This window comes from Muscardinus avellanarius (genome assembly GCF_963383645.1).
Source record: "Muscardinus avellanarius genome assembly, chromosome: 11".
In the NCBI taxonomy this organism is placed as follows: domain Eukaryota; kingdom Metazoa; phylum Chordata; class Mammalia; order Rodentia; family Gliridae; genus Muscardinus; species Muscardinus avellanarius.
Window position 1 is genome coordinate 46,290,537 of NC_137797.1, and position 15,452 is coordinate 46,305,988.

Here is a 15,452-nt window from a genome sequence, read left to right on the forward strand (position 1 = left end):
TTAAAATTTCAGTCTTCCTTATCAGCAAAATGCTTGTAAAAATGATTGGTTGAGGATTGAGTTAAATCTAAGGCCTTTAGCTGCCTGTAGTGGTGCACGTCTGTAGTTGTAATACTTAGGAGACTGAGGTAGGAGGAAGGCAGTTTTGAAGCCAGCCTTGGCAGCTTAGTGAGGATCTCAGCAAATTAGCAAGACCCATTTCCAGTATTTACAAGAAACAATATACAGTTGGATAACATTCTGATTGCTACAAAGTTATTTCTTGATTTGTATTGAACCAGTAAACCAAATACTGAAAAGATTGGCCCTACATGTTATGGAATGAGTTGGGGTAAATACATGCAGGTCAAAAATTTAGATCATAAAAATGTGCTCACTTATGTCAGGTCCTAAATCACCCATATCTCTAAACATCCATGTTCCCATGAACCAAGTCCTAAGACATTATGGCGAACAGTGGTCAATACATAGTTTTATATTAAGAAATACCCATTTCCAAATAAAAAATAAAATAGAGTTGAGAGTATAACTCAGAGGTGGATGTCTCTGGGTTCAATTCCTATCCCCCTTCCCCCCAAAAAAAGCCGTTGACATTTCATTTTGTACTTAAATACTAAGTTTTGACTGATGAAATTACTAATAATACTTCTTCCCTGTATTACTCAGACAATCATTTGCCAAATAGAAAATGTTTATTTCAATACTTGCTTGGTAGATTTGATGTAACAAATAATAAGATTATAAATGCATATGTATACATATACATATTTATAGATTCACAGATAGTAACTGTCATATGTCCTTAATAAAAGTTGTTTTCCTGCCCCACATCTTCCTGATATATTTTGCAAATGGAATTTTTAGCTCATGTCCTGTCATATTTCTATAAACATTTATTTCAATCCAACTTCCTATAGACAGTGTTTTGTAGAATGTAGGAGGCTTTTTGGAAACATTGATTTATGATTTTTTTTTTCACAGAACCAACTGAATAAGAATCTCGTGGTAGAGGCCTTTGCATTCTTAAAAGCTTCTCAGGGGAGTCTGCTGGACTTTAAAGCCAGAACTCTCCCATAGCTGGAAGGTTATGAAGAAAAAGTAAAGAGAAGGGATCTGTAAGAATGTATAATATAGTAGAGTAAGTCATACAAGTATGAAATAACAATATAAGGCAGGAAAGCACAAAAACATTACAAAAGCATAGTCAATTTCTTTCCTTGTATCCATTACCTATTAAGGAACAATGACAATAAAAATAGGGTGTACTTTATTGCTACCTGCCAATCATTTAACGCTTTGTGGTAGGAAAGCCACCCAAGAAAAATTACTTAATATTTCCTTCTTTGTAAGGTATTATCACTTCAAATAGTGTTGTGTGAATAACGGGCTGCTCCATTTACTAAGTCTATCTATCTGTTTATAATGTATTGTTTATAAATGAATGACTAGTGCAGAAGACAATGTTCCAGAATTTTTCATCAAAAGAAGGATATTTTCCATTTGTATTTTGTAATGCTTGTCAGTTAACACCATCTTCTATTCATCTTAGATATTTTTTATTTTTCTTTAACCTAAAGTGCCTTTTCTCAGCATACTTGCACATTAATTTTTCAAGTATACAGTAAACTCAAGTTGACTAAATATGTACATTATGCTAGATATTTATGCAGAGCCTCTGTCTCTTGACAGCAATATGTATTTCTTACAAATCAAATTGCTGAGTGTAAAATTAATAGTCTATGAATTCATCATATGTAAGTTTGCTTTATCACAATCACCACAAGTAAATCAGTTCGGGTAGAAAAAAAAAAAGGCTATGGTCTGAATGTATTCTCCCAAATTAATATGTTAAAATTCTGATCCCTGTGTGGTAGTGGTGGGATGCAAGGCCTTTCGGGGGGTGTTCAGGTCACAAGGAAGGAATATTCCTGTTATAAAAAGGACTTAAGAGAGTAAATTCTCCACTGCTCTTCTGCCATGTAGACCCAGGGCAGATTCTGGCATCTTTATCTTAAACTTTCCTGCCTCCAAATCTGTAAGATAATACATATCTGTACTTTGTTGCTCAGTCTTGGATATTACACTAAAGCAGCATAAAACAGGCCCAGACAACAACTCAGGTCATTAAAATATATATTACATATATTTTTAAGTGAACATTACTCAGAAAGAATACAGACCTATTACACAAATTCTGAAGGTTCAATTTTATTATGCTTCTATAAAATATACACTCCAGTTAGTTTTAAACTCTTAAGCTCTGTAGATGGGGTATATCTATAGGAAGGGAAATTTTGTTCATTGTTTTAAACTGGTAGAGAGAAATTTTAATCATGAATATTTTGTTCTATAAAGGTGAATATTATTTTTAATTTTTATGTTAGACTTTAAATGGGATAATTTGTTCAAATATTAAACTTTCACAAGTATGTCATTCTGAGTTACAGTGTGGCTTTGTGAGATAAAGCCTCATTTCTAATGATGATGTGGTGCTCAGTTCCCATAGCTTTCCTTCTGTGATGCTGAATCTGGAAGATAAAGGAAGCAACATTTCACCTGCTTCCCTGCAAGGGGTATTGTCACGCAGGCTTTTAAATCTTGCTCCACATAGGACACAAAGAAAACCACAACTGTTTTTTTTTTTTCTTCTGAGTTTTCCATCACCATCTTTCAAAGCTTTGATTTTCATTTTTATCTGAATTTTATAGCAGGATCAGTGGAGTTAGTTGGCTGGAGGGTTTTTCTGTTCTCTTCTGTCTTATATAATGAAGCCCAGATATTTGCTTTAGGATCTTCCCGTCTTCTATTGACCACACACACACACACACACACACACACACACACACACACACGGTAGAGGCCTTTGCATTCTAAAAAAAAATATGTTGAAGTCTTAATTTCCAGTACTCAGAATGTGACCCTTTTTAGATATGTTGAAGTCTTAATTTCCAGTATTAAGAATGTGACCCTTTTTATAGAGGTTGCCAAGTTAAAATGAGGCCATTAGTGTGGACCTTAAAGTGACCAATGTCTTTACATCGGGTACATTGGAAAAATTTGGACACAGAAGACATGAATAGGGGAAAAAATGATCTAAAGAGAACCAGGGATATGAGGCCAGCTACAAGCCAGTGAGAAAGGCCTCGACCAGATCTCTTCTGATGGCATTCAGAGGCAGCCAACCCTGACCAGACCTTTCTTTTGGACCTCTAACCTCCAGAACTTCAAGGCAGCACAATTCTGCTATTGAAACCACCCAGGTAATAATGCTTAGTTATGTCAGCATTAGGAAACTAAACCAAGGCCCAGTAAAAACTTGAGAGAGAGCAAAATTGCATTATGAAAGAATTACTTTGGAATTTATATGTCTATAATTTGGGTCTGTAGATTGTGACAACAGAACACGAAGTTTTACTTCCTAGAGCACTGTGTTCCTGGAATAAACTTTTAAAAACTTGTTTGGCTTTATATAACCACGATGTGGTGGCTAGAGACCTACATTTGACTGAAAAGAACAAGCCGGAGCCATGTGTAAAACGCAAGAAACGCGGTTCACTGTCACCTGTGGGCAGACCTTTCTCTCCTGTCAGCTGTCATTAAGGGGGGAAATGCAATTGGTTTTAGATTCTCTTTCTCACTTGTTGGGAGGGGTGGGGCCCTGGGGAGAGAAAGGGTGTGGACAGCGGTGTGTCAATTAAGACAGTCTGAAGCCCCAGAGAGGGTGAGGACCGAGCTTCAGCGAAGAAAAACATAGGAGCCTGGCTGGTACCACAGCTTCCCCAGACCCACCCACCCGCCCCTTCTAGATCTGTGTGGTTGGGGCGACTGGGGGAGGAGGCGGAAGGCAAGTGGTGCTGAAAGGACAGCTCCAGCGGCAGCTGCTTTCGGGGAAGAAGCAAAAATCCGCAGCTCAGACTCCAGAGCTGGGCGACTTCACCTTCCAGTGGGCGAGCTCTCCTGCCCTCCGGCCAGCCTCCGCTCCAGCCAGCGCCAGATCTGTCCATTCCGGCGGGGTCTGGCAGCGCCCGCTGGACCCGCCCCGAGCTCGATGGTTAGCCCAGCCCCGCGCGATGGTGACTCTGGGCGCGGAGGTTGGCGATGGGCGAAGCCGCAGATCGCAGAATGAAGGCGGGGAGCGCGGCGGGCGGCCGGCGGGGGCTGTCTCCCCGACCTCAGCGCCCAGAGAAGCAGCCCAACCACCTGAACCCGGAAAGCGCCAACAAGTAGTTTCTCGTCCGAGAAGGGCGGCTGAGCTGGCGGCCAAGGCAGTCCAGCTGCCCGGAGAACCTGGTCCACTCGGAAACCAAAGCCGAACCACTTTTCTCTCGGTCTCGTTAAGGTATCTGGCTACAGAAGCGGGGATCACGGGGGTGCTTTCCTGGGAAGGGCATGCTGACCCTGCAGGCAGGCATCCCCTCGCGTTTCTGCATTAAGAATGTAGAGACGGAGCCCTGGGGAGAGGTGGCTGAGAGGATGGAGACAGACAGGGACGTGTCAGCCAGACTTGCAGCTCAGGGACCCAGGGGGTGTGCCGTCGGCGGCTTTCCCTGGGGCCTCGCCCCTCCTAGAAAGCGGACCCTCCCCCCCAGCCTGAGACAGTTGTTTTTCCCGGAAAGGGGGATGGGTGGGATTGCAATGCTCATTTAGCTTCTCAAAGATGGATCCTAGTTGGTCGTTTCCTTGCCCAAGTAATAATAACATTAACAACAACAATAACAATAACGAGAAAAGGAAATGGGATGAGGAAATTAGTCAGAGGTCTCCTTGGCGAAAGACTACAGCGGGGACATTTTTCTGTTCTGACTTGTGCGTTCAGCCTTTTCTGCCTGGTCGGTGAGGGAGAGTAGAGGTGAGCCAGCAGAGAACCCGGCGCGCAAAGGGCGCTCCGGGACCTGGGGAGCCGCGGCCGGGCAGGGTGGACCCAGGGTACCGTGCAACAGGGGCTTTCCGCGGGCCCGCGCTGTCAAGTTGCCTTCGGAAAAAGAACTCCCCGCCCGAGGGACTGGCACGCAGGCTAGGGGAGGAGGAGAGAGGGGATCTAGGAGGGAGGGAAGGAAGGACCATCCCGAAAAGGGGGAGACAGATGGGACATTAGAGGGGCAGAAAGATGGCTTAGGAAAGTGATGGGAAATGGGGGAGGAGGATGGGGTCCAGGGGCTGCAGGCGGGTTAGCATTAGTAGGTATGGGGGGGAGGGTGAAAAGATGGAGAGTGAGACAGGCAAAAAGGTTTCCTGGAAGGTCAAGGAAGACGCGAACTGTGAAGTGTGGATGCTGGAGGCTGGGGCCGGGCTGGCAGCCGGTCTCCTCCCGGGAGGGAGGGTCTTTTGCCCCATGACTTATCTGCCAACTCTGCATTTTAGGACTTTGGGGTGGGGGCGGGGGTCACGACGTGCCTCTGACGGCGAGGTCTTTAACTTGGCGCTTATTTACCCCCCCCAGTCATGTCTGAGCCACAGAGATGGGCAAGATCGAGAGCAACGAGAGGGTGATCCTCAATGTCGGGGGCACCCGGCACGAAACCTACCGCAGCACCCTCAAGACCCTGCCGGGGACGCGCCTGGCTCTCCTGGCCGCCTCGGAGCCCCCGGGAGACTACCTGACGGCGGGGGGCGACCCGCTGCAGCCCCTGCCCCCTCCGCTGTCGCCGCCGCCCCGGCCGCCTCCGCTGTCCCCCGGCCCCGCAGACTGCTGCGAGGGCGGCGCGGGCAACTGCGGCCCCCGCGACCACCCGGCCGGCGGCCGCGAGTTCTTCTTCGACCGGCACCCGGGGGTCTTCGCCTACGTGCTCAACTACTACCGCACCGGCAAGCTGCACTGCCCCGCCGACGTGTGCGGGCCGCTCTTCGAGGAGGAGCTGGCCTTCTGGGGCATCGACGAGACCGACGTGGAGCCCTGCTGCTGGATGACCTACCGGCAGCACCGCGACGCCGAGGAGGCCCTGGACATCTTCGAGACCCCCGACCTCATCGGCGGCGACCCTGGCGATGACGAGGACCTGGGGACCAAGAGGCTGGGGATAGAGGATGCTGCGGGGCTGGGGGGCCCCGACGGCAAGGCCGGCCGCTGGAGACGGCTGCAGCCCCGCATGTGGGCGCTCTTCGAGGACCCCTACTCATCCAGAGCCGCCAGGGTAAGCCAGAATCGACCCCACCCCGGCCCCCGGCCCTGCTGCTCCAACTTCTTCCAATTCCAATTTTTCTTCTTCCCTCCGAGGGTCTCTGGGATGAGGGGGTGAGGGAACAGAGAAGAGGGGTGTCCCAGGGATCTAGGGACCCTGGCACTCATTCTTCTGCCGTCCTGCCATCTATCTACTCATTTTCTCCCAACTCAAACTAAGATAAACTTTATTTATTTATTTATTTTTTTAATTACGTCTCTTTTGTCTGTGTGTGGTACTGAGGTAGAACCCAGGGGCTTTCTACCTCTGGGCTACACTACCAGACCTTTTGGAAAAAGGGTCTCACTAAGTTGCTGAGAGCCTCACTAAGTAGCTGAGGCTGGCTTCGAACCTGTGTGATCCTCCTGTTTCAGCCTCCCAAGTGCGGGGATTACAAGCATGTGCCACCACGCCTGGCTCTGAGATTAACTTTAACAGATGGGCCCTAAAAGGCAAATGCTGAGGTCACTGTGCAGTCCTGGGACCTGTATCACGTTCACCTCTTTTGTTCCAACTTTTCCCCTTAGCTCGGATGTCTCCTTGGACCTCCTGGTCATCCCAGTGTGACATTTTCTGTGAGGTCTGACTTTGTTTTACCTCTGACTCACCCAGGGCACTGGCTCCAATTATAGATCTGAGGACAGAGGAAGGGGAAATAGGGTGTGTGTGTGTATGGGGGGGGGTGACAGGAGCTTCAGTTTGTGAAGAAAATGCTGTCTGAACTGTCTCTTCCCAAGGGAGAAGAATACGGTATTGGGATTGCTGGCCTCAGTGCATCTTCCTCTCAGAGAGCCCATCTGCTCACTGAAGTTTTGGGCTTGGTACCTTTCCTCGAGGGTGATATTTGTTTCTTACAGGCTGAACGCGAATCCATCACTTTGCTAATCCTAGTTATCTAAGTAACTTAGAGTGTAGCAAACTTGATTTTACTTTTTGCATTGTGACCTTAGCCTCAATTTTTCTATTTTGTTTCTGGCTTATGTGAAAGTTTAAATTTAGTCCTTAACAGTCCCAATTAATTCTTCAAAGTTCCATGAAGGGACTATAAATGTAACCAATAATGGTTTCTGCAGCTTAAAGGAAATGAAAGAAATATAAATAACCAAAAATTATAAAGTATGTAAATGTTTTTAATTATATGTGAGATCAGAGTACTGTATTTAGTTGAATCTTTGCAACTGCATGTATCTAGTTTGCTTCTGCCCCCCAGAAAAGACACCCTCTGGGGCAGCATGGGAATCCTCCCAGCTTTGTGTTGTCTGGATCCTTATTACTGCCTTCCCTTGCATGTTATAAATCCCTGCATCTTAGATATCATGCAGCTGTCTTTTTAGTAACTTGACAGAAGATGAACTTCTGATACCACTTTGGGATGTGTTTTGTCTTCAATGAGAAGTAGACTACGAGAGCGTTGCTACTCTGGTGGACCTGGTTTTTGAAGGCATATACGATTTCTAGCTGTCTACATTCATGCACTTGAGCATAGAGTCAGTACTTTCAACTTCAGGATCTTTCTTTTGAGACTATTAGGTAAATTTAGTAGGAGTTTGCATTCAGGAAAATGTAAAGTGCATTTTCCCCCTGAATATGAAATAGTATATTTGTCTAAATTAAATCACAGGTTCATGACCACTACATTTGTGAGTTTTTGTTTTTGTTTTTGCTTGTTTGTTTGTTTCTAGCTAAGTACCCATAAGGCTCTTCTGCTTGGCAGTTAAAAACATAATCTGTATTAGCTTTCTAGCTTATCATGTGTTATCTTTCCAGATCATTTACTAGAAAAAAAGAATGTTTTATTATCTTTCTTTATGATAACATAATATGACATTCTCATATTTTATGTTACAGTGTGCTGTAACCAGGTTATGTGCCAAAAACTTTAAGAAGGTGCTTAACTTTTTTCATTGCTAGAGATGTGACTCTATTAATTATTGATTAAAAGGAAAGACCATTGAATGGTCTTTTTTGGAAAATATTATTTTGGAAAATTATTTTGGAAAATATTTTTTGGAAAATATTATTTTGTATTTTTAAATTATATTGAGGATTTGGCCTAAATCTATTTTAGGTGAGGGAAGATCACAGATAGCTTAGAGCTTAACACAAGATCAAAGAACAAAGGAAAGAAAAGCAGGCTGAGAATCACAGACAAGAAAAATGTTTCTCAAGTCACCTAGTCAGGACCCTTTATTTTGCAGATGAGGAAAATAAAGATTTAGATACTAAATTATGTCCTGCATCATACATCAAGTAAATAGCAGGGCCAAAATTATTCAAGAGGTTTCACGACACCATTCCCAGGCACATTTCAAAAGAAGCACTGATTATTATTGATTGAATTATGGAATTTCTGTAGGTTGTGATGCTCTTGAGATTTAATAAAAGTTTTAACTTTGAAAGATCATTTATGACCAAAAAATATGTATGTATACTAGGATTTTGGTGAAATTTTCAACTAGCATAGTAGAATAAAAATATGGAATTTAAGTTCTTAAATGAACCCTTCTTCCATTTTACATTTTATTGATCCACCAGTTTATGTTTTGCTTTATTTTTGTGGGCTTTGTCTTCAGGGAAATCCCTTTTCAAATTACTAGGAATTTCTGGAATTAGAAGACATCATTTTATTTAAGAGTAAAATAATATTTGTATATGACCACTTTTAGTTCAGAAAATTTCTGCCTTATATATATATTTTTCCTATGTGTGTTGGTAGTGGTGGGCACTGGGGATTGAACCCAGGAGTGTTCTACCTTTGAGATATACCTTTAACCCCATTTAAATTTTTATTTTGAAATAGGGTCTTACTAAGTTGCTGAGAGCCTCACTAAGTTGCTGAGGCTGGCCTTGAGCCAATGACCCTCTTGCCTCAGCCCAGCAAGTACTGGGATTTCAGGCGTGCAGCATCTTGCCTAACTTGATGCAGCATTATTTGATTATTTTGATAAATAGAATTACATTGTGAGACCACAGAATAAAACTACATTTTGCTTGGAGATGATTCTTGGAAACATAAATCAATTATCAAGTGGTTTGCTTCAGCTTCTGCCATAAGTGTCATTCTTAATAGAAGTTAAGTATTTACAGTTTTATGAACTCTTAATTTTTTTTTCAGGTCTGGGGATGGAACCCAGGGGTATTTGACCTCCGAGCTACATCCCCTGACCTATTTTTTATTCTTTATTTTGAAACAGGGTCTCACTAAGTTGCGGAGGGCCTCACTATGTAGCTGAGGCTGGCCGCGAACCGCGATCCTCTTGTCCCAGCCTTACGAATGCTGGGATTACAAGCGTGCGCCACCACGCCCAGCTTCTGAACTCTTAATTTTTGACATTCTCTTCAATTCCATACTTAGATGGATAATATTAACTGTTTGAAATTGAATTTTCAAATGTTATATCTATTTCTTTGTTCTTTTCCAATATATTGAGGAGATATGTGCAATTGCAAAATAGATGTATTCTACCTCTAACTCATAACCTGTCAGACTAAAACACTGGTGATAGGAATTTGATAATTAAACAAATTCGACTGCACTATAATTTTGCCTTTGTTGATTGGCATGTACCCTTCTATGACTTTTAATTTATGATATGAGTATATATTTGATAGATCTAAATTATTCTAATTAATTTGGCATATAAGTTTATATTTATACCTGTGAATTCTTGTCCTTAAGAATAGTATTCAAAAATATAATTTTTTTTAAAAAGAAATTCAAATATAAGTTGTCATGGAAACCTGTTGGAAAAAAAATGAGATCAGGAAAGGAGAGATTATTCTGTTGATGCCAGAGAGTGATACTTTCAAATAGTAAAAAGCAAGGATGCATATAATTAATGTGTAACAATGTTATGCATTGTGTTTCCAATTCAATATATAAGTTGTAGAAGATGGAGTTTGTATCTGTTTTCTTCTGAAGATTCAATATCATAAGAGGACAGAGCAGGAAAAAAATGATTGATAGGACTTCTGGACTTTCTAGAAGTTAAAATTTAACACCACACAGTATAAGTATAAAATACTAGAATCAAAATATTTAAAACAATTTGTTCCCCAAATTAAATAGCTAAGAGAAGTTATGTTTCTCTTTCCTCTTCTCATTTACATTCTATGAAAGAGGGAAGGTAATTGAATTCAGTTCTGTTTTAAAATATGCCCCTATTGTTTGGTGATTAATACATGTGTTTCATTACTAGATAGACCTTTTACTTTTTAATTTCAAAGAGCACTTAAAAGAAAAAATTAAGTAATTTTCTTGGAGTCATACTTAAGATTTTGGCTTTTTGATGATATAAGTTATTTCACATATATTCAATTATTTCACATATATTTTCCTGATCTTTATCTAACATACAGTTATCATGTATTGTACAATCATCCTCAATCATATGTGCATTGAAAATGGCATATAACCAGTTTTTAAATCTTGACATGCTCACTTTATTGGCATTGTAGTTTCACTTCCATAACTTTACTAAAATATATGCCCTGAAAGCTTTTACATTTTAAATTTCAATATCTAGAATAGGATTCTAATTTTCAAATATTTAAGTTATATTTTATGAATCACCTTTTTCTCTTTCCCAAATCACAAACAAAATAAAAAAGAAACAAAAAATGACAAATTGCTAGCATTAAATGATAATTTAAAAATGTAATAAGATAGAGACTATTTGAATCTTATATTAAAATTTAAGAAAAATATATTTTTAATTTTATAGGTGTATCATTTTATAAAAATTTCTCCAAATAAAAGAATTAACTGCAAGGTAAAGTTTGTTCACAAACTCTTTTTGTCAATTGTTGAAATTTTTAGAAAGTTTGTTCATTCAGTGAATATTGGTTATACAGTCACTTCATACCAGGAACTATGCAAATTAGTGGGAGTGCATGAGGAAGATGTAGTCTCTTGCCTTCACTGAGTTCCCTGCTCTTTTGAAAATAAAACATTTCCTAAAGATAGTATTGATTAAATTAAAAATACAAGGTCCTTGCAAACAAAATTTTAGCTATTACAGGATTTTTAGTACTTTTATCGATGCATTGTAAATATATATCTTAATGAAGTTCAAAGTCACACAAACATTCCCACAGGTCCTTTATTTACCCAACGATATTAAAAATACATTTTCCTTAAAAACATCTCACAGAATATTGTCTGACAGTCAAATATTCATTTTAGAAATGATGGTGTGAAAGTGTTACTAGTCTCTATTTTATTTCAAAGACGTTAGGCTCTTTTCATCCTTATTGCTTGATTTGTGGCCTCTGACACAACTGAGCATTTGAGATTCACTTCTCCTTTGGGCTTCCACTGATCTCACTTTCCTCCTACTTCAATGGCCTTTCCTTTTCATTTAGTTAAGTTCCTTTTTCTTCATCGACTTCTTATATATGGACATTTCCTGTTTTATTTCCTATCATTCTTGTGTTTTTTATACTAATATATACACTCTTCTTGCCAGTTTCATGTATCATGGTTTTCATTGCCAACAGTATTTTAATTACTGCTATTTCAAGTCTCCCAGCTCAGATTTCCCTTTTGGATCTGTAAGAGAAAACATGTCTACAATCAACTTGTTTACCCTTGTATTTCCTTTGCATATTGCATCAACATCAACCCATCCATCCATCCATCCATCCATCCATCCATCCATCCATCCATCCACCCACCCACCCACCTACATAACTAAGGCAGAAACCTGTGCATTAGCCTATCCTTTTCCCAATTGTTTGGTTTCAAAAACCATGCTTTGTTCATTCATACCATATTAATTTTGACATGTATTTTTCACCCTAGTGTCTTTACTTGAGTTGAGAGTATCATTTACAGATTATTCAAATTATTATTATCACCCCATACTTCAACCTTCAGTCTGTTCAAAACCTAAATTCATCTTTTATACATAATTGTCAGGACAGTCTTTCTTTTTCTTTTTTTTTTTTTTGGTGGTACTGGGGTTCCTGGAAGCCCTTCTACCTCTGTGCTACACTCCCAGACCTATTTTTACATTTTTATTTGGAAACAGGGTCTCCTAAGCCAGCGCACGCAGCTGGCTTCAAACCTGCGCGATCCTCCTGTCTCTGCCTCCCAAGCGCGGGGATTACAAGCGTGCGCCACCACGCCCGGCAGGACAGTCTTTCTTAGTTAAAACCTTTAATTGGTGCAATAGGTTTTAGAATAAAATTCAAACTTCTTAGTATAATAAATAAGACCTTGTTTTCTGGCTTCTGCTTTTGTTTTAAGCTTCAACATCTTTCTTATCACTTCTTTTCTAAAAATTAATTAGTTAATTAGTTAAACTTTAAATTGACAAGTAATAAGTGACTTTGGATAGCTTAGTTAGTACAGCCATAGATTTTTAATCTGAGTACTCTTTTAATCCTGATTTTTCTATTTTCAAAGTAATTTTTAAGTTCTCATTTTATAATACGATAAAGGCTATACTCGCACCAAACAATGAAACTACTTGGAGTGTGGTTAAATTTCTTCATTTCTTCCATATTAATTTTAAGTCATGGACAACCATGTCACAATCCAAATTCAAGCTTCATATCTTTGAAATAGTCTACTATAATAGTCTGGTGTGTTTACATTTGCTATATAAATATCCAGGTGTCCTTTGACCTTTTCCAGGCCACTAACTGGCTAGTTCACAAATAAATTCTAATTAATTTAATATATCCTGAGAACTGAATAGAATCAGAGAATACCTGATTCAATGCATCACTTTGATTTAAGTGACTTCAGTTGTCATTTGAATTTGCGGTAATATATGTGATTACACATTAGGTGATCTGATGTATTTATTTCAGGCATTAGGTAGGCCAAAGGTAAATGTAGTTGGGCAACTTACATATGTTTTTGCAATATTTTGTGAAGAACTCATTTATAGTCTTAAGTTGACAATATTAAATGCAAGACAAGGAAATTTTTCTTCCTTGTCAAGGAGCTCATTTCCAAAGCAAAAGGAAACAAGCAAATGGACACATTTATATAAAAATGCACACCAAACCTTTCCAATTTGAAAATGTACATTACTATTATTTATTTTTACTACTACAAATAAAATAAATGTGACTTTCAAGTCTTCCATTTTTTGAACTTCTGAGTTTTAAATCCTTTTTATTATGGCAACCTTTAAACATATGTCCAAACGAAATGATAAAGGGCACTAAAGATAAACAATAATCTCTAGAAGGGAATGGATAGTGGCAACATAGTCTGAACAATAATCATCAATAGATTACATAAATTTAATTCAATCCTGTTTGAAGTATGAAGGGCTTTTCTTTTAGAAGAGCAGTCAAGACATTCTTCTTTGACAGAATAGCATTTCCTCTGCTTCTCTTACAGGTTGAAGGATGGTAATTAATTTTAATTTTGTGTGGTCAATATTTTCAGAGACAGTGTATAGCATGTGGGTGTTGGGAGTAGAAGTAAAGGATATTTGGAATTGGAAAAATGCCTGGATTGGGGCATATGGGATCTGGGCACTAACCTTGATGTCAACACTTGTGAGTGACATTTAGAGAATTAGCTTTTTCTTCCCAAACCTTGATTTCCTTTGCCTTATTCTGAAAAATTAAAGACAAAAATGGGATCACACATTGCATTAGTGTATCCAAACTTTTTTTCCAGCTCTAAGATTTTGAGGTTTGTAACATAATCATTGCTAAATACCCTGCTAGTAATAGGGAAGGAATGACATGTCTGTACCCATTTTGATTGCACGCTTGAGGATCATCACACTAATAAGGTAAACTAGAATTGATTTTTTTTTTATTTGTAACTTTCTGCCCTTTTTTTTCCCCTCTACAGCTGTTGGGTAGCTACTGCTCTTGTTACCATAGAAACAGGTTAGCTCCTAGCTTCCTGTTTCCATTGAAAACAGCTTTCTCTTAACCACATATTGATTTCAGGAAATCATTTTGCTGTGGCTATGTCATGAAACCCATAAAGATGATCGGCTCTGTCATTTCCTACATCTAAGATTCAGTGCAGGTGTGTATCCATCCACCCACAAGGGTAACTGATTAGATAATCTCAGTTTTATTTTCATTTGAAAAGTGCCTTGTCAAAGACACCATCCTTTTTCACTTCCCATATTTTATACAGAAGGGAAAGTCATTCACTTGAGGATTTACAGATCTGTCTCACACATTTAAGTGTTTACAAAATAGTGTCAAATTATTCAGTTCTAATCTCATAATCCAGTCTTATTGAAATAAGCATAGAGAATAGTAGGCTGTCTAGCACATTTTATAGGTTCAAGTTTCAATGTGCTCATTAATGAAGACTATTTCAAAATGAGTATGCATGTATATTATACAGTGCTCCATATTCCTCTTTTGAAAAAATTGTTTTTCTATTTCAGGGTAAATGTATCTACAGAAAAAGACATATTCACTGTCATAATATGGAAACATGCTCAAGAAATAAGCTTATAAAATTTGTATTTGGATAAGAAATAGAAGAGACGTGTGAAAAAAATGGCTTAAAGTTTTGGTTAAGAACATTAATATATATATATATATATATATATATTATACATATATATATATATATGTACTTGTATTAAATATATCCAAAATAGAAACTATCATAATGAAATACCTGACATATATCCTATGATAGACTTCTATCACAGATTAGAACCAAAAGGAAACTGGCAATTACAATTGTCTCATTTCAGAGAGAAGGAAACTGACCGGTTCTGGCCACAAATGGTTAGTGACAACATCTGGGGCTTGGGGAGTGGGATTTAGATCTTCTCATTTTTCGGTTCATTCTTACTGCTCAGTCTAAGACTGTTTTTAACACCGCATGCACACATTTTAACTGTTGGGGAGACTGTTAGGAAGAGTGAGGGTGGGCTCCGCCCTCTCCCATGTTTATTGTTCAATAGAATCAGAAAACTGTCAATACTTTCATGACTAAATTATACCCAGGTTCAGTACTGAATTATACCCAGGTACACCTCCACATTCAGCTTCTCAAGGCTTTCTTTTCTCCAGATCTATCTCTTCTCTCACTACATTTAAAGCCCCCAAATTAAAATGTCAATGTTTACACTTACCCCCCACTTTTCTTAGACTTCTAACATCTCTGAAGGGATCCTCAGAGGCCTCTTAGCTCCCAAGGTGAGATTCAGGAGATATTTAGATAATTAAGAAATCATACTCATCTTCTCCTTGATTCCTTCGTGTGCATACCTTTTGTAGTATGTTTTTCTACTTTTGTTTGAGTTATTGTTTTAAGGTGTTTTTATAATGTAACTGTCTTTTAAC

The 15,452-nt window shown here is 39.4% G+C and overlaps 1 protein-coding gene across 7 annotated transcripts in view; it reads left to right on the forward strand.

The window, feature by feature from the left end:
- Window positions 1–5,459: 5,459 nt before the first annotated feature.
- Window positions 5,460–15,452, forward strand: part of KCNC2 (potassium voltage-gated channel subfamily C member 2) — a gene marked incomplete at both ends in the record, with an annotated part of 203,097 nt that continues 193,104 nt past the window's right edge. For all 7 annotated transcript variants that reach the window (XM_080706327.1, XM_080706330.1, XM_080706324.1 and 4 more), the window contains one exon: window positions 5,460–6,131. In XM_080706327.1, the coding sequence (XP_080562453.1) occupies window positions 5,460–6,131 (672 nt within the window). The remainder of the gene's footprint in view (window positions 6,132–15,452) is intronic.